General features: G+C 30.5%; 2 protein-coding genes across 2 annotated transcripts; one reads left to right on the top strand and one right to left on the bottom strand.

The window, feature by feature from the left end:
• The first annotated feature begins 2,893 nt into the window (after positions 1 to 2,893).
• Positions 2,894 to 7,112, top strand: PYD1 (pyrimidine 1). The gene is made up of 7 exons (XM_020346313.3): positions 2,894 to 3,417; positions 4,628 to 4,891; positions 4,979 to 5,149; positions 5,790 to 5,902; positions 5,992 to 6,178; positions 6,571 to 6,680; positions 6,794 to 7,112. Exons 1-7 carry the CDS (start codon positions 3,145 to 3,147, stop codon positions 6,948 to 6,950), a joined length of 1,275 nt encoding a protein of 424 aa, XP_020201902.1. The 5' UTR covers positions 2,894 to 3,144; the 3' UTR covers positions 6,951 to 7,112.
• Positions 7,113 to 15,070: 7,958 nt separating this feature from the next.
• LOC109787742 (homeobox protein knotted-1-like 1) lies at positions 15,071 to 20,136 on the bottom strand. The gene is made up of 4 exons (XM_020346298.3): positions 19,969 to 20,136; positions 19,634 to 19,837; positions 18,703 to 18,810; positions 15,071 to 15,485 (listed from the first exon to the last, which is right to left on the bottom strand). Exons 1-4 carry the CDS (start codon positions 20,053 to 20,055, stop codon positions 15,297 to 15,299), a joined length of 588 nt encoding a protein of 195 aa, XP_020201887.2. The 5' UTR covers positions 20,056 to 20,136; the 3' UTR covers positions 15,071 to 15,296.
• Between the last annotated feature and the right edge of the window lie 848 nt (positions 20,137 to 20,984).

A 20,984-nucleotide genomic window follows, 5' to 3' on the forward strand; every position in this document is an offset into this window, starting at 1 on the left:
GCGGACACCAACAAAACAGTCGCAGATTGCTGGGTTAGTGGTGCTTGGAACTTCACTGCTTTGTATACTGTTTTCCCGGCGGAACTGATACATTCGGTCCAACGGTTGAGTGTCGTCAATTCCTCTTTGGGGCTGGATCACTTCGCTTGGAGGGGGAATAGCTCGGGCTGTTACACAGTGGTATCTGGGTATCATTTTCTAACCACGGTACTGTCAACGGAGGGGGACGAAGTGTGGAAGAAGATCTGGAAGTTAAAGATTCCTGAGAAGGTTAAGTTCTTTTTGTGGCAATGCCTTCATTCAGCCCTTCCAACAAATCAGGTTCGGGCTGATAGGAGGTTGGCCGACTTTGGTGCATGCTCGCGTTGCTCTTGCCCTCACGAAACCATTTTACATGCACTTCGTGATTGCCCGTATTCGCGAGAGGTGCTGATGTCTGGTGGGATCAATGTGGGGTGATCTTTCTCGATAATAGATTGTTTTCAGTGGCTGAAAGGGATTATTTTGCATAAGGATGCTATTAAGCTATCCATCACCTTATGGTGGGTTTGGCGGTTTAGGAATAACATGTTGTTTAACGCTGAGCTTTGGACGATTTCGGCGGTCCGTCGGAAGGTGACACTGTCTATGGTGGATAACAGTGTGTATAACGCGTAGAGGCGCTTAGGGGCAGAGCCAGCCCTTTGGAGGCATCCAGAGCATCCGTGGGTCAAACTAAACACGGACGGGAGTTGGTTGACTGGATCTTATGCTATGGGGATGGGTGGAGCAATTCGAGATTGGGCAGGTATGTGGCGGGGGGTTTCTTGCGTGGAGCTTTACATGGTGATGCGTTACGTGTCGAGTTATTGGCCTTGGAGGATGGCTTATCGTTTTGTTGGGAAGGTGGGTTTCAGAAGGTGAGTTGCGAATGTGATTGCCTGGGAGCTGTTACGTTGTTTCAAGAACGGTCAACGGATAGGGATTATCTACATAAGCACTATGATGTGATTCGTCGTATTAAGCGCATGCTAGCTAGGGACTGGGTTGTTTACGTGAGTCATATCCCTCGAGAGATAAATTCAGTAGCCCATACGCTGACTAATTGGGGCGTACGGAACATATGTTCCAATGTATTTTGAAGGAGTCCTCCAGAGTTTATCCTGTTACCGTTAGGGAGAGACTCTATATCTTGAGTTGTCTGCTGTTTTTAGTTTTCATTCTTTACCAAAAAAAAAGTAGCCTAATTAATCAAATCTTAACAAATATTGAAATTATAAATATATAACTTTAAAGCATTAAGTAATCTTTGAATGTCAATTTTAAAATATTAATTTAATTTTATTTTAGAAAAGTTTTTTTTTTATACCAGTGACTAATAACAATAGATTAACCAAATACCACAAGCTATAATAGATTCCATGTTTTTTTTTTATAAAAAAAAAAATAGATTCCATGGTTAGAAAAGGAAATAGTGGTGATTTCATTCTTACCTTATTTTTTTATGTCACTTTGTCCAAACACGAGAATGTTTGGGTTGCACCCCTAGCTACCCCCACCCGATCACTGAATTCCAAACGACACCATCATTAATTTTATATTAAAGAACTAATTTTTACATCACTGAATTCCCTTATTATTATAAGATACTTTTTAATCGAATTATATTAATTAATAAAATAATTATATTAATTATTTTTATTGAATATATAAAATAAAATTATAATTTATCAAACTTATCCTTCTTATTTATTATTAAATTTTTATAAAAAATTAAATAAATTATCAATACCATAAAAATGATAAATGATAACAGAAAAATTGAAGAAGTGAGAAACAAAAATAAATATTCTCATAATCTTTAATAAAAAATATAAAAAAAAACTAATATTAATGCTTTATAAAAATTATAAAATATCTAATAAAAAATTCACTAATTTTTTTTAAATTATGTCTCATAATAAAGTTTAAAGAGAGAAATTCTTTTTTTATAGTCTTACAAAATGGTTTAGAGTTCATGAACTTTTCATATGTTTTTAATGTTATAACATTTCAGTTAACATTTCCCCGTTCATACACATTTTTATAATTCTATACTTTTATTCCCTCTCACTTTTTTTTAGGATAGAGGCATAGGATTTTCAACTTTTCGTCATACACCACACTTTCTTAATGAATTTTGGTGCCATTTAATTTGAAAAGGACCTTGCTCGAATTATTATGCTATAACTATTCATGTTGCAATAGAATAAATATGACTATAGATTAATTTTTGTCATTTTTTTAATATTATATATATTTTTAAATAATAAATATAATTATTTAATACAAACCAATCCGACATTCGAATTATAAAAAAAAAGTATAAAAAATATAATTAAAATTGATTCGATTAAATTTAATTAGATTAAATAAAAAATAATATAAATCCAATTTAAATTGATTCGATTAAATTTAATCAGATCAAATAAAAAAATAACACAAATCCAATCTAAATTGATTTGTCCTACAATGGAGATAATTTTAATATTATTATTAGTATGTAATTTTATATATTCTCTTATTCTTATTTCTTAATATAAATAATAAAAAAATCACATTAACTGAAAAAATTGGTTAATATTATTTAATTATATTAAGTTCATTAAATAGCTTATTTTTTAAAACTATATTTTTTTAGAATTTAATATTAAGAATAAAATAATTATTAAAAACACAACTCAATTATAAAAACATTTTAGAGATAATAATGTTAAATTCAATTAAAAAAAGTTATATTCGAGACCTATAAATATGAATTTTATTTTTTTCATCTTATATTCGAAATAACAAGAGTACATGGCAAATCATTTTCAATAAAATCTCTAAAATATCTTTTCAGTGTTTTCAAAAAAATAAAAAATAAATTCTCTTCACCGTCATGCATGTGCAAGTCCAACCTTTGAAACAATTGTTTATGGTTTCTCTCAAACTTATCCGATACAATCAACCAGATGTTACCAAGAACAAGCCAAACTAGAGATTCATGATTGCACGTTGCCTTTTGTTGTCTCCAGCTCATTGAATATTACTATAAACGCATATTGAGATTCACCTTTATTCTTCTTCTTCTTTTTCTTCTCTGAAATCTTTTGCAGAAAAAACGTTGTGATTTATCCTTCAAAGATGGCATCTTTGAGCATGACCCATATCAGAGGTGGGAATTATGCATCTGGGTTTGGCCTGAATTGGGTTGGGAAGGTTCAGAGTGTTCCCAGAAGAGTTGGGTTTAAGGTGTTTGCTTCGGAGACTCAGGGTACAGAGCCTGATCTCAGTGTCACTGTCAATGGGTTGCACATGCCCAACCCCTTTGTTATTGGGTCGGGTCCACCAGGGACTAATTACACTGTCATGAAGAGGGCCTTTGATGAAGGTTGGGGGGCTGTGATTGCCAAAACTGTAAGCTTTTCTACTTTCATTTACTCACACCCTCACCTTTTTCTTGCATTAGCTTTATTTGTCTCTTTAAAGTGTTTGGTCTATTGGTTAGAATGAGCTTGTGTTATAGTTACACAAATACCTGAAAGGCTGAAAGACTCGAGAGTTGGAGTTTTGTGATCTCATACATAGGTCAATCTTTTGATCTGTCCTGCAAATACAGAATTATGCCATCATTTTAAGTCAATGTTGGTTTTCCTGTTATAAATTTATTATAGGCCACAGATCTTCATGGTTTATTGTAGTTGATACTTGGATCTTCCTGGTAGATCGTCGATTTGTCTCTTGATTCATGAAATGTCGTTGATTCTGTATGCAAAAAAAAAAAAAAAAAAAGAAGCAGATTTTACCTGGCTCCGGAAAGAATCCTTGGATCTTATTTAGGTGTCTCTTTCATTTTCAGAGAGGAAATTGGCATCATTAGAGTGAAACTGTCATCTTCTTTCATGAAAAAAAAAATGACAAAAAGGTTGTGGTCAATATAATATGGTCATAGAAACACAAACGTGGGAAATGAACATTGTGCTACAATAAACTATTACCTTCGGTTTATGAGCTTATCTGTTTGTCACATGGCATGATAGGAATATTGAAAGTTTTCTTTTTCATTTTAGAACTATAAAATTTATCTAAAAGAAAAAGGAAATTTTATTCATGGGCAATAGAATTTCCATCATTTGGTGATAGTAAATTGATGGTGATTTGCTGTCAAGAAGTTGATAAGCTACTGTGGATACCGTTTTTTACTGATCAATAAACGGTCATCAGCCTTGCAACTGGACATTGAATGCTTACTCATTGAGATGTGCTTGATGCCAAAACGTTTGAGTTCTATATTTTCTTTCGTGACTATTAGAATGGATACTCAGAATTGTCCTTTTTGTAAAAATGTGAAGTGATTGGTTCTTGGCTTCTTCCTATTTACAATTTGAACAGTACCATTTTCTGGATGCACAGATATAATATATATAAAATATAATGAAACACACTTAAGTATTGTACTATTTCTAGCTAACAAAAAATAGAGTTAGCCCAACTTAAGTTTTTAAATTAATTAAGGTTCCCTTGTCCTGCTATTTGTTTATGAATGTTCTTGCACACCATACTACTGATTAGTGATTGTATATATTTTGAAAGATTACTGTGGGATTTGATATTATTCTCATGCTAGGTATCACTTGATGCATCAAAAGTTATAAATGTAACTCCTCGATATGCCCGGCTACGGGCAGGTGTAAATGGCTCTGCAAAAGGAGAGATTATTGGGTGGGAGAACATAGAACTTATCAGTGACAGGCCGCTTGAAACCATGTTGAAAGAATTCAAGCAATTGAAAGAAGAGTATCCGGACAGAATTCTCATTGCTTCAATCATGGAGGAGTACAATAAGGCTGCATGGGAGGAGCTTATTGATCGCGTTGAGCAAACCGGAGTTGTAAGATGTTTCTTGGCTGAATTTATGACATTGAACATTTTCTCAACATGAAATTTCTGATGGCTGATCTCTCTGACATTCTCTTAGGATGCACTTGAAATAAATTTCTCATGCCCTCATGGCATGCCAGAACGCAAAATGGGTGCTGCTGTTGGACAAGATTGTGACCTTCTGGGAGAGGTTTGTGAATGGATAAATGCTAAAGCCACAATTCCTGTTTGGGCTAAGATGACTCCCAACATAACTGATATTTCACAGGTTGGCTTTGGTTTTGTATCTTTTATCTTGTTCTTATAATAATATACTGTAACCATAATACCATATTATAAAGTTTTAGAAGTGGAAACTTGTTCAGTTATCAAATTTATGGATTTTCACTGAAATTTTGGATTGTTTTTTGAATTGTGCATGATTCATTGCACCATGCACATGCAGTTGTATGCATTTTTTATGGACTTGTACATGTCACTTACTTAGGAAATGGAAAAGAAAAGTGTTTTAATGAACAAGATCAGCCTAACAATAAGTGAGGCGTAAAGCAAATTTTGATAGAGAAACTTTTTCTTTTAATAAGAAGGGTATGCGTCGAGTCTTTTTGCCAACATATGAAGTCTTTTGTCAACATGTGGCCTTTTTACTTTATAAAAATTAATAACAAACATTTTTTTATTGATGGACCTAAGGCTTAAGCTTTAGTAGCCTTACTCTTTGATCTGTCCTGTTAATGAGCCTCTGACTTATTGCACGTGTGCAAACTATTTTCTAAGGGCCCTTTACAAGCGAAATGTCTTGGTGAACTTTTTTGATGCCAGTTTTGGTTAAGTTAGTAAATGTGTAGTGTGCAGTCTGTCTTTCATGATTACCATGTTAGTAACTTTGGTGATGCTTCTGCTTATAGCCAGCAAGGATTGCTCTAAGTTCAGGATGTGAGGGAGTATCTGCCATAAACACAATCATGAGTGTCATGGGAATTAATCTAAATACATTACGTCCCGAGCCTTGCGTTGAGGGGTTAGCAATCTCACAACAAATTGATGGCTTTCCCTTGCTTTTTCAGCCATCGATCTTAAGTACCTAATTTGTCTAAATTTTGTTGTTAGGTACTCAACTCCTGGGGGCTATTCTGCAAAGGCAGTACACCCTATTGCCCTTGGAAAGGTGATGAACATTGCAAAAATGATGAAGTCAGAGTTTGATAGTGAGAACTATTCTCTTTCTGCCATTGGTGGTGTTGAGACAGGTGGTGATGCTGCTGAATTTATTCTTCTTGGGGCGAACACTGTTCAGGTATGATCAACAGAATAACCTTTTAGGCCTAGTTGATACTCACAATAGGGCATTCTATACTTTTGTCCCCCAGGTTTCTACTTGTTCAATGGAAAATGAATTAATCCAAACATATACCAAGTAGATTTAATTTAAAGAATATAATAGTCTTGCACTAACTCTGAATTAACCAGATATCACCATTACTATCACTTTTTATTGATTTATTATAAAAGTCTGTAACTTACTACAAATAGTGATTTAGATCAGATGACAATATAAAACTAATTCACTGTCAGTGCATCACTGATTTACTCTAATTTAAGTACACTGATTCAATCTTAAATTGCTATGTATGAAAGATTGTTAATTTTTTTATGATGATAGTACATAGAAATTGAACTTTTTTGTAGGTGTGCACTGGTGTTATGATGCATGGTTATGGTCTTGTGAAGCAACTATGTGTTGATCTTAAAGACTTCATGAAAAAGCACAATTTCACATCAATAGAAGATTTCAGAGGGTATGGTTTTGAACTGACATGGTTTCCATTTTCCAATATCTTAAACAAACACAGAAGAAATGCATGTATGAATTTTTTGCCTCTCATTTTTCTTTATATAATAAAAATGACAGGGTTTCTCTTGAGTATTTCACTACTCACACTGATTTGGTAAGAAGGCAGCAGGAGGCAATTCAGAAGAGGAAAGCCATAAAGAAAGGCTTGCAGTCTGACAAAGACTGGACAGGAGATGGTTTTGTGAAAGAAACAGAAAGCATGGTATCTAACTGAAATGTGCAATCAAAATAGCAATCTGTTTTATATGATTGCATGCATATTCATGCAAATGGGGAGGTGAAGGACATTATCCTTTAATAATAATGGATGTTTATCCTTTTGAGAACAGTATGGTGTATTTTATGGGAGAAAATAATAAAAATATACTTGTGAAAATAGTTTTCCTCATTTAATTTTGACTTTTAGAAATTTAATTATAAAAGGAAAAAAATTCTAACCTTTAGCTCTCGGTTTATAATTTTTAGGCCCAAAACTGGTGAGAACCATGGTTGGTGAGAACCATGGTCTAGCAATTGATTAGTCAATTCAAATAAATAACAAGTTCTTCTTCACTTTAGATAAAAAAGAAAAATGTGAAAATGGGTCTCTTCTGACTCAATTTTGTGACCTCACATAAGATCCATGTTGCATTCCACTATCCTACAACTATTTGTTGTAACATTTTGTACAAATAGTTTATAATATTACATTTTTTTTATATTTAAGTTAATATTTTTACTAATTCTATGTAACCTATTTTTTTTTACTAATTATTTGATATTATTATTTCCAATTTATCTGAATCTTTTATTTTGCAAGAAGTTTTATATTCCTTTATATTAAATTGAATTTTAATTTAATTAAGATATTGTGATTCTATGAAAATTTATTACTTAAAATAATAAATCATGCTAAAATATACTAATTCAACCACAATTTACTCATGATTGGACTTATAAACTACGAATAATGTCTTTACCAGTAAAATGATTGATACAATTTAAATAACATTGTCTATTTTCTTGTCCTCTCAAAAAAAAAAAAATTGTAGTTTTTATGAGTATGATAGTGGATTAAAATTTGGGAAAAAGGATGAAGGTTGATTTTGTTGTTTTGGACCTTGCTCCATGGGTTTAGTAAGGGAAAAAATCATCTTGTTTGGGTGTTGCTATTAGTACCTCCCCCTTTTCCTCTTCACATTGCCTGATATTTTTATTTATTTTTCATACAAAAATATCCTTCACAAAAATTAATTTTGGTTACTAATGCTGTATGTCGTGTATTTGGTAAAAAAATTCACAAAGGGAACTAATGGGGCATTGGGGATGGGTACACAAAGGAAACTAGATTTCGTTGTATATAATAAAAAATGAAAATTAGTTTTTGTTTTGTATTTGATACAAGATACAGGAATTTAGTCTCTTCCGTTGTGTATCTGATATAACACACGCAATGAAAATTAATTTCTGTGAAGTTTTATTGTCAAAAAATATTTTATAAAAAAAACTCCAAATAGTGCAAATAAGTAAGGTGGTGCGAATAGCAATCTCTATGTTTAGTAGGTCCAAAGTTATATGGTAAGAAGGATTTCTCTTTTGAGGACCAAAAGAGAACTATGAACCAATATAATAATTTGATTTTAATTCCTCACTAAGGACTAAAAATGTGTGTGTGTGTGTTTTTTTTTTTTATAAATACAAGACTAAAATGCTTAAATTTTTATAAGAACTAAAACTAACATTTTAAAAATATTTTTGGAGATCAAAATATATTTTTTAAAAAAGTAGTAGGAGGTTGCTTTAGCTTGATTATTTTTCTTTAGGGCTTTTTGTTTATCGTAGATATATTTTTTGTTACTATTGTAGAGGCTTATGTCTTTCTTTTATATAGCATAAATAAATAGTAATAGATAAGTATAGTTAAGAATATGAATAAAAAATTAAGAAAAAAGGCTAGGTATACTTTGAATTGTTAGGTTAGATTTATAAGAGTTATTATTATTATTATTATTATTATTATTATTATTATTATTATTTATTTATTTTTAACTTTTAGTTTCACGGTAACATCAGCACAGAGATATATATCTAAAAAGTGGTCACAGCCTCTGTCTCACATTTTGGACTACTTGCAGTAAACCTTCATAAATTATGTTTTCTAAATTGTAATTATGTGTAAAACTCGTAAGTGCTTAAAAGTATTAAGTCATGAACATAAATTTATGAGTTTAAATGTTTTATAATGATACACTGTTAGTGTAAATTTTATTTTCAACTAATCATACATCATGATTAATACAATCTTTTAAGTAACTATATTAAATCAACAAATTTATCATAGATGATAGTTTGCTATTGAATGACAATAAAACATTTTTATGTTGTCGGTGCATAGACTATATTCTCTGCATATACAAATGTGATAGGGCCTTATCCAGCATATAGTTTTTTTTTTTTTTTTGTTTTTATTAATTTTAACTATCAATAAAACATGTACAAGTTCACGACCAAAAGTTAGTATAAACAGGTTTAACACTCATGATTAAAATTATAAATCTTCATTTTAACCCTTTTCTCATTTTTAAATATTAAAGTTTTATTATAATCTATATATTTATTATTGAAGAGTTTAATTTTAATATACTATCGGTGTAAAGATTTTTTTTCCCTGTAAATTAATTAAAACTAAATCACAAATACAACTTTTAAAGTAATTATTATAAAAATTAATAATTTTATTATACATAATAACTTGCTTTTGGATGAAAATACACAATTTTTATATTGATGCATAATTAGCTTCCTTAATCAATTTATTTAATATTTAAATTCTAGCTTCTATTTTTAAAATCATAGCTAAATTATTGTTTGTTTTATAGTATATTTGGTCGCTGGCGCTTATAAATTTATTTAACTAAAACAAATTATTATTTAATATACGAACTAAATTTTAAGTATATTTTTTATATCTTATTTTCATAAATTAATTTAATTATCTTATAAAAATAAATTAATTTATAAGATATTAGTTTATATATATATATATATTTGTATTAATTAATTTACTTGATTTTTTTAAAAATTAATAAATACATTATTTAACATTTATTAACTAATTTATTAGTTAATATTTTTAAATACTTTCTATTCAATTAACTAACTTAAAGTTTTAGTTAATTTGTACACTAGTTATGTAATAGTTATCAATCTATTTATTTATCTATCTATCTATTTATCTATCTATCTATGAGAGATATATAGATACAGATCATTGTTGCATAACAAATTTAGTATAAATATTTGAGATTGAATGTGTTTCTCTGGACTAAAAAATTACTAATAATTATATAACTAAATTCTAACTATTAGTGATATTAGTTTAGTTTTGAACACAGCATATCTCAAATTTTTATTGCTGCAGAATTATAGAAAATTAACGAACTCGATTAACATTATAAAGGAACCGAACTCAATAATAACCATCTTTCTAATTATTTTTTATATATAGGAATTGAAGTTGTTAATTATCTAAGAAATTTATATCCAACAAAATATGCTAAAGTAGTATAGTCTTATATTTTAATTAACTTGGATAATCTAGCCAAAAAAAGATATTAAACGTAGTAGCAAAATTTACTATCCGGTTAGAGCAAGTGGCAGGAAGCTAGTAATCGTTTTTTTTCTTCTTTATTTTTAGTAATTGATCAGCTGACGTGGACCGAACTGAAAGTCAATTAGCCCTAGTTAGCTTAATATACGTACGAAGAGCAAAAGCTTACAAACCCTTCATTGGCCCTCCTGTTCGATCATATGACGGGACAGTTTGGTACAGCAAATCTATGGGGGATTATGTAAAGGAGACAGTCAAGAATTATATTTGGACAAATGTTATGATAAAATTTAAGTTATACTGAATATTTTTCATTATTAAACTTTATTAGGATATTAACATGTATTAATTCATTGTTATCATAAATGTAGGAAACTTGAAACATTTCTAGGATAGAGAATACGAGAAATAAGTCTCTCTTTATTGTGGCTAAGAGGTGGAGGGCATATAAGACTACCCTCACGAACAATTACATTTTTGAGAAAAAGAAAGGTGAATTTCCTGGTCTTAAAAACCCTACTATAGACCAGGAGATGTGGTACACATTTGTAGAGTCTAGAATGATTTAAGAGTTTTTGGTAAGTTAGGATTATATGCATTATTATTTGTGTTGTTGAGAATATTAATTTTTTATCCTTAATCTCATTATATGATACTTTTGTAGGAGAAAAGAAAGAAGGCACAAGAGATTCAGGCAAAGAATGACACCACTGTTGTGATGTCTCATAGGGGTTATCCACGACTTAAGAAAAAGCTGATGAAAGAGAAGGCTATGAAGCGTCAAGCTAGCCAAAATGAGATTGCACTTAGTGATCCTCGTTCTCCACCCATGCGCCATGAATTATGGAAGTTTGCTTACATTAAAAAAATGGTCGAGTTTACAATTGAGGCAATAAAAGAGATCGCTAACAAGATAGTAAGTATAATTTTTTTTGCACATATGATGCTAGTTAACATATGGATTGATAAATGTTTATTAAATTGTTTTTGTGTCTTGTATTGCAAGATATATTGGAACAACAATCTATAGAGGGATCTTCTGTTTCCCATGGACGTCAAGATATACTCACTGTTACAATAGGGAAGCCTAAGCACCCAGGTCGAGTTCAGACTGCTGGTGGAGGTCATAGTCTACAAACTTACTTTGGATTGCAATCATCTTCACAGTCATTTGGCACGATGGATCTGTTGGTGGAATTAAAAGTCTATCAGTTTATAGCAACTTATGAGGAAAAAATTAGTCAGATGCAAGAGGAGATTCACAGGCAGTTGCAAGAGGACATGCAAAGGTAGCTGCAAGGGCATATGTCGCCACTCAACCAACAGTTTGAGTAAAGTACTCTACTAATAGAACCATTTGTTGCACGTGTGAGTACAAATGGATCATGTGCATCTATTGATCCCTCTGTTACTGCCACTAGCACTAGTACATCTAATAAGTGTGAGTTGTTTGTTGATGGATCACTCGATCCTATAGGCACAGGGAGGATTCACATATTGGGGTCCATTGTACACCATCAGGCCATGAGAGATGATATGGTTAGGGTTTCAGTATTGGATGTTAGACACCCAAAGGCTAGAGTTCCTACGCCTACATAAGAGGTTCAGACGATGGGATAGGCCTTGAACACCTTCCTTCAATGGCCTTATAAGTTGGTGAAGGTGATATCTAAAAAGGTATGTTATTTAATTAATATTTAATTTTAATTAGTTGGTGTTGTTGTATTATAATATAGCATAATATTAATTTTGTACTTTGTGGAATAGGACATTGTTACCTCACCAAATGGTAAAGGGAAGGCCATGGTTATCCCTTCTAGAAATCTACCTTCGATAAAAAGGTTATGGAGATTAGTTGTAGATATGGAGTATGACGAGCAACCCAAACAGGTCCCTTGGACTCTTGAAGTATTTGACAAACCTAGTAAAATACCTTTGTATATAAGTCAGAGTGACATTAGAGATTATTAACGGTCATTGTATATGCTGAACATATCAATTTTGCAGTTGTAGTTGTTGTAAGTATTTGAATTATTTTTAATTTTATTTTGTTGATTTGTTCTAACTTTGTTTCTAACCTTGTAGATTTATTCATAAATTGAGCGTGGATAAGGGGAATGATCACATATATGGATTTTTGGAACTTGAGTCAATCCAAAAAACCAGGAACAAGGTGGAAGAAACACAAGTTTATATTGAAAATTGGATATCTGACTCAAATAAAAAATTTTATTTAGCCCCTTATTTTTCTAAGTAACTATACTTTCATATAATTGTTTATAAACTTTTTTTTTAAAAGTATTCTGTATCATTAATAGTTTCTCAATGTAGTACTCATTGGCAGCTTCTAATTATTTGTCTTATGGACAATATAGTTGTATGCATTTATTCACTACATAAACCTCTTCTTATGGAATTCAAACAATTATTAGATAAGTAAGTTGTTTAAAAACATCTACTTTCTATTATTGATTATCAATATATTTGATTTTAAACTATATTCATAATATCATTTTATTACTAGGACCATGGAAGGATATCATATACTACAAGGTTTAAAGTTGAAGAAAAAAAATGAGTTGGATCTCTCTTAAAGTAAGATATTTTAATTCCAACAACAATATTTTTTAGGATGTTTTGTTTTGAATTACCATTACTATTGAAATTGATTTTATATTCTTTTTGTAGTCTCATAAACAAAAAGGAAATTATGAGTGCGGATACTATGTAATGAAGACAATGCATACTATTGTTAATTTAGAAATAGTATCTGGGTAGGCTGAAATAAGTTTTACAATTTTGAAAATGTTTATTTCAAGTTCTCGTTTTATATGTGTTATGAATTATTACTAATTGTTCCAATTTTTCTTAACACATTTATAGATCAATCATCATTGCCGTTAGAAGACATAAACACCATTAGGGAGCAATGAACCACATTTTTCATTGACCATTACGTTGACTAGTTTGGACTTATGTTTTATAGTGTTGCATTGACTAGTTATAACTTATGTTTCATTGAGAAATGAGACACATTTATGTATTTAAAACTTTTTGATTATATATATGGTTGAAATTTATCATGCCTTCCTATTTGTATGTTTTGGTTCATTGAGAAGTAACATAAGAAATGTAAACATTCTAGTTAATTGAAAACATTTGAACTGTCTAGTATTTATTAATTTGTAAGTTTTATTCTGGGACTCCTAAAACAAGTAAAATATTTTAAAAAAATTCACCACTTTTAAGATTGGTTACGCCATAAACAATCTTAAAAATTGAACTTTTAAGATCAATTATACAATTGAAACTTCAAAAGGTTCCATTTAAAAGTCACAACTATTAAAATTGATTGTCCAATAATTAATCTTAAAATATAAAACTTTTAAGATTGATTATCCTCATAACTAATCTTAAAGGTATATTTTTATGATCGGTTAATAATCGATTTTAAAAATCTAATTTTTTTAAATTAACTTTTAAGATCAATTAGAAAATTGATTTTAAATGTAAAAAATAACCAATTTCTTTTAAAAAAATTTCTACTAATAATATAAGCTTTGAAGTTTGTTAGTACTAGATAGTCCCTTATTCATGCAAAGATGTTAATGTACAAATATATGTTTGGAACTATTTGTGGGAAGTGGTGGAATAAATATCAAACATATTGGATAAGGTAGGAAATCTCTAGGGATTGCTAAAGGTAATCAATATGTGTCACAAAATAGATGGGATGCTAGTGGTGATTTTTTACACGTCTTGCTCTTCACATGACCAGCCACCTCATTTTTGGATTCTCACATGGATTCTTGATCTAATGGTTTGACAACACATAGCATGCAGGGATCAATTTTGGTCAATTACAAGCATTGTAATTTTTCAATTAATTGTTGGTGTGTTGCATATTAATATTCTGTAAGAGAGATCTATGGTTAGCTCTTAATTTATACTCATAAGCATATTATATCTAACCAGCAAAAATATTATTGAGAATCTTGTTTTTTTTTTTACTATTTGTAAATGGATTTTAGTACCTCTTTACCTAATTAATATAATGTTGTTGTGTTGATAAAAATAAAATAAAATGGAGATGACTTAACAATTTTTTGTCATTATCTAAATTTGCTTAGCATCAAATTAATAGTTTTAGCATTCTCTTATGTGGCTCACATGGTGTATAGACACTTAATCAAAATTCTCTCGCATAACCTCGTAATGATCTTATATTTATACCCCGACATCATCATCACTACAAGAAATCATCACTACAAGAAATGTTATATATAGTGACATACAAAAAGTGTCACTATAAGTATAATATATGTAATATATATCTATTTGACATATAGTTACATATAATTTTAATGTTGATTTTGAATGAGATTTAACAACATATTTTATGTGTCATTATAGTCTATACCTACACTTTTTAATAATATACCAACATATATTATAGTTATTATGTGGGTAAAAATAAATTTTAGTGATATGTATAGTGTCACTATAAGGTGTGTGTCACTATATGACAAATTTCTTGTAGTGCATATAGTATGACACATATAATATTATTACGGACTTAGAAGATGGAAGATTTGTTATCCATATATAGTTATATACTAGTGTAATCTCAATATTGTTGAACTTTTTATTGGTTTCCATAATAACTCTGCACTTTTTATTTTTATCTAAAGTAAATATCTCACCTTAGGTCGATAAACTTTAATTTCTCCAAACCAGATTCGTATATTTTTCATGGTAAAAAGTAATAAGCGAATCCTATTTTAATTAACTGCAATATTTATACATAATATTCATGCCCGTTGATTTCACAGATAATTAATGACGTACACTTTAATTAACCATGGATTTTTTTTTTTTCCAATTTGTGAATAATTGAAGCCTTAATTAATAACCTAGCTGCGAAATATTACACTGCGATGCATGCATGCACACTGAAAAAGTGAAATGCATCTAAATTGTGGGGTTTCTTCTTATCAATTTGCACTCACTAGAAGATGCTGCAGGTTCAGGTGGTGCAGGCAATGTTGCCTTTGTGAGCTCCCTAAGCTGTGAATGCATGTTGTTTATGAACGCCATGGACTTCTGCTGTGGTTCCACCATTGCTTCTTTCAGCTTCCCAAGTGCCAAGCAATATGCTTCCTGCATGGTTGTTGGTTCAACCAAAACATTACAATACAGAATTTAATGGCTATGCATCGACACTGTTAATCAATATAGAGTAAGAAATATCTATATTGATAAGACTTTTTAGTTATTGATTATAGAGTCAACAAACTTATTATATATAGTATTTTGTAATTTATAGGCTAAACTAAAATTTCCATTCTCAGCGTGGTTTTCTTCCCTTGGTATTTGTCTTAATTTCTGGAATAATAATTCTTTCTGATTCTGTACACATCAGAGTGTTAGTTTTGTATCTGGTTTTCTGAATACTGAACTTGTTTGATTATTAGATGACATTTTTTGGCCTAGTTTTGTAATGGTGGTAGACAGTACAATCAGGTGATTACTTTTTGTATGGATTACGTTGAGTTTTGTTTAGGTGACTTTGTATTTTGTAACGGGTTGGGGTACCCTTTGTACTCCCATTAATTTATTTTGCTTATAAAAAAAAAACACATAATTCAGTTTTTTTCTTTCTTTTTAGTTCTTCCATAAAAATTCCTTTACTTGTAACCTATATTTTTGGACTACACCAAAAAAGGAAAAATATCAAGGACCATCTCATTTTAAGATGCAAACAACAAAGAGATAATAAGAAGAAAAAAAAAGCAGAAACAAAAAATCACAAATATAATAAGCATGTAATAGAAACATAATAAAAAGGAGGGGGGGTGGGGGAGAAAAGAGATGAAAATACCATTTGAAAAAAGAGCAGATATACTTATAATTACCCAAAAAAATATTTAGAAATTGTCCCTACTATTGACGACAAAACTGGGACGGATCTTGAAACTTCCTGCTTTATAATTATTTCAATATTTAACTTTAAATAATATAGTGCACTAAATAAAGCTTATATATTTTAAATTTATTGAAACTTTATAATATTTTTTATTATGTATTTATTGAATTTTTTATAAGTAATTTATACCGAGATATATTCTATATATTTATTAATAAATAGATAATTAAAATTTCTGAGGGAGGCAAGCAGCGATCTGTCCCTGATAACAATGTTAGGTTTAGCTCTAGCACTTGAAAATATTTTTTATTTTAATATGAATTTTCTTTTTACATTTCAAATTAGTTCCTAAAATAAAAAAATAAAGTACATATTGGTATACACCTAACACAATTTTTTTCGTTTTGATCTTACAATAGTTTGAAAACATCAAAGACTGTAAATTCATGTACTAAGAACCAGAATATAAGACTTTTTCATTTAGGGATTAAAAATATAAAGACCAAATTCTTAATTTAACAATATATACATATAATAGGGGTGAGCAACGGGTGGGTTTGGTCGGGTTTGAGTGAAAAATGTCTAATTCATTGTAAACCGACTTTAGAAAAATGTGACCCATATCCGATCGACTAAGCTTTCGATTTGAGGCGATTCGAGTTGAAACGGATTCGGATTTGAGTGAGTGGGTACAATCGGGTTTGAATTTTTTTGTAGACCAAATTATCTTAACAAAGATGAAGCTTAAAACGATAAAAAAATATTTTAAAAATAGTGTACAAAAATAGAATGAAGGTGACAATAGATGGTGTAAGTAGATTCGTAGATTAAACATTTACAAACCAAAGAAGCAAAAATAAAAGATAACAAAATCTATAATTGTTACATGCAAAAGAAATGTAAAGTTAGATTACAAAACCCATAAGAAACCACAGCTGCACAAGTTGTACTCAAAATGGAGATAAGAAGATGGAAAAGAATGACAAAGAAAGAAGCAAAAAGAAAACTCTAAAAATGGACTAGTGTGTTAAGAAGTTAAATGAGGAAGAAGAAGACAAAATAAATATCTAAGTTATGAGAAAAAGGAAAAAAAATAAGTTACAAATTAATGACTATATTATACTTGAAATAAAGACTTTTAAGTTTGAACAATTTTTGTTTAGTTAAAAGTAATAAAAATCTAAACTTATCTCTTTTCGGTTGGGTTCGATTTTTAGCAGGTTTAAAAATTTAAAACTGAACTTATAACCCGTATAAAACTAAAATTTTAACTCAATTTACCCATAAGACCCGTCCAAACCCACCCAAAAATAATTTTTTATCGAATTTTTTGGATTCAGTCCGGGTCTCGATTTAATGCTCACCCGTAACACATAAAAAAGTGTTTCACCTACAAGAGTGTATTTCATATGAGATTCCTTTGTCCTGTTATATGTGGGGAGAGAGGAAGTTTCCCAACAAAAAAAACTTTATCTTTATTTTATTAAAAAAAACTTGTATTGCATCATATGAGATCTGTTTCCAATATATATAATATCAGGATATTGGAAAAAGATAAAAAGTAATAAGATTTGAAACAAACAACTCACATGTTATGTATAATTAACCAGTTATTTCTAATTGACCTTAATAAGTATGACTGTATGAGGAAACCAAATTTGGCAGTCAACAATGTTTCCCTAAATTATATTGGAGCTAGATACTTTGAACAATTATAAAAGTTTCCAGAAGTATGTAAGAGCAGGTGGTGGGTCTAATAGGTCTCCTAAAAATGAGCAATTCAAAGTGATGGTGCAGTCCATTCAAACTTCTATACCATAGTGCATACCTACTTGTGTCAAAAAGTGTGTATATATATTTTTTCACAAACTCATGTCCCAGAGATGAAGACACCACTTTTCTGAAATGATACCATTCTCCCATTTATGATGTGTTGGATAATGTTAACACCAAAATTACCTATTAAAAATTTCTGAGATATCGTTATATTCACCTACAAATTAGTCCTTTTAAAAACAAGGACTAATACCCTACAAAAAAAATACAAATACATGTCATGCTTTCATGGGAAAAAATAAGATATTTGTTGTTGGTTATGGCATTTATATGCTAAGTAATAACCTTTGCGGCATAAAGTAAATGTGAAAAGACACAATCTGAACTCTTGCACAAACACAGAGACAGATAGGAAAAGTGTCACAGTCATGGAATTGGAACAAAAAACTACGCGCATTTCTGAGTGTGGTCTCTTTCAAGCAGGAAGCACATGCTTTAGGCAACAATGAAGTGTCCATCAAAATGAAGAAATATCATTCCTCATTAGGTTATTTGACTGACTTTTCATTCAGTAATGACCCAACAGATCTCATAATAAACATTCATTCATTCATTGGTGTTTGTGTAAACCAACTCACACAAGTGTGTGAGAGAGAGAGAGTGAGTGTGTATTACCATGAAGAGATCAAGCTCAGACTGGCTGAACATGCCCATGTTTTGCTTCTCCCTTGCTTGCATCTCATCTATCTTCAACTCTCTTTCCAAGTTGGAAATGTCACCAACCTGAAAAGCAAGTACTAACACCATGCATCTTCAAACGTTCATACTTAAATTGAAACAATATGTTAATGAGCTTTTGTATTTTGATATCTTTTGTACAAATTGTGCACCAAGAAGTGTAAGTGGTGGATACTAAAGAGCTTATTAAACAAAAGTTCATTTTTAACAATGATTATTCCATTTCAAGCTCAAATGAAGTTAACAAACCTTCTGGTTTCAGATGTGATTCAATAACAGGCTTGCATAAACAACTTATAATCTACATGGGTTATCACCAATAAGTGTTTATTTGAGGAGTAAGCTTCTTTTCGTATGACTTCTATTGATCCTTTACATTCAATCATATAATCTCAAATGATGCTAACAATCTGCTCCCTTCACTATATTTTATTGGTACGTACAATCCAATCTCAGGATATATAACCGTTGGTCTATTTACCACGATTCAAGTTGAATAAGATGAAAATCTCTTATGTAAGGGAAAGAAAAAAGAATTCCTAAAAGACATATTGTCTCTTAATGTAATTTGAATCACAGCTTAGTATTATATAATTAATTTTCTGAGAAATTAAGAAACATATACATAGTAAACACATTAAACATAGAGTTGAGGTTGAATTCAATACAATTCTACATAAATTAATGTAAACCGGGGCAGGAAAAACATTGCACAGACGAAGGTCTTAAGAAAGTGGCTATGCACAAGCGGCTACAACACTGTTAAAATAGACTCTTATACCATCATTTAAAATTGATTTATTATAATCATATTACTAGTTAGTCGATGTGAAAAAGAAATTGAAATTGAAGGGAAAGGAGAGAAAACCTTCAAACAGTCCAAGTGAGCTTCAACCAGCAATCCATAGAGAGGATGGTTGGAGATTCTTCTCTTGAGGATCTCATTGTTTTCTTCTTCATCATCATCTTCTTCCTCAAGTTGTTGTTGTTTGTAGGCCTCAATCTCAATAGTGTCGTTGGTGTTTGGGGTATGAGATTCCATATGATCTATTTTTGAGCAAAAGGAGTGAACCTATAATATGCCAGATATTGAAGTGGTGAAAATGATAGTATATAGTAATGTATTATATATATATATATTATTATATATATATATATATATAGTGATATAGATAGATGTGAGAGGTGAAATAGTAGTAGTACTATATATGGTGGTGGATGAAGAAGATGAGGTGAGTGAGATTGAGATGCTCCTGGATTTGGAAGTGAGAGTGAGAGGGTTGCATGCATACGTGGTTAAGAGAGTGGGGGGTGTGGCCTTTTTGCTTCCTCTGTTTGCCGTGTCTTTTAGCACTCATGAAAGCAACACTTCAAAGTTTTCTCGAGCAATGGTGTGGTGCCTTTGTTAGTACACTGCATTCTGTGTCTTTTTCTTTTTCCACTTTTTTACTAACTCATTCCCCCCAACCGAACGCGGCCAAAACTCAACACTGTTCACTCTCGTTCCTTCTTCATTCCTGTTTCCGTTACTGTTCTGTGGTCCTAACTGCTAAAGGACAATTGTTTACTATATATTTTGAAAAAGGACAATTTCATGCCTGAAACTCTTATATATTCCATGTGCTTCCCTACCTCTACTATTTCTCTATGTTTAAGCTTTACTTTCAACTATTTCTTCCACATTTTTCATATCACCTTTGCTTCCATTTATATCTTTTCTTCATCAAAGCTTTAAATTAAAGCTAACCATGTTCCCTTAGCATTCACATCAGGAGTAACACATCTTACTCATAAAGCTTCTAACATCGTACATCCACATATGATCCATTAAATTAGACTTAATAATAATTATCGTGATAGACTTTAACTTAGAATATAAGTTTGAAACATAAGTTTTGATCTTTGTAATAATTTTTGGATCATCTTAAAATATAAGTTTTTGTCTAATTCAATCCTACAAAATCAAAAATAAAAATTATGTTTTATTTATATATTTTATTATGATCATATCACTATTTAATATAACTCGAATTTTTTTTAATACTAAACATTTGCATATATTTTAATATTTCAATAGTGAATAGATCCGATAGCAACTATTATGATAGACTTTTGATGCACTCGTAGAATTAGAATTTGAGTACAACACAATCTTAAAGATTATCTCCTGAGTTGCGAATTATTTTTTAATTTATATACACTATTTTAACTATATAACT

Source organism: Cajanus cajan, chromosome 1, assembly GCF_000230855.2.
Source record: "Cajanus cajan strain Asha chromosome 1, NIPB_CcT2T_4, whole genome shotgun sequence".
NCBI lineage: Eukaryota > Viridiplantae > Streptophyta > Magnoliopsida > Fabales > Fabaceae > Cajanus > Cajanus cajan.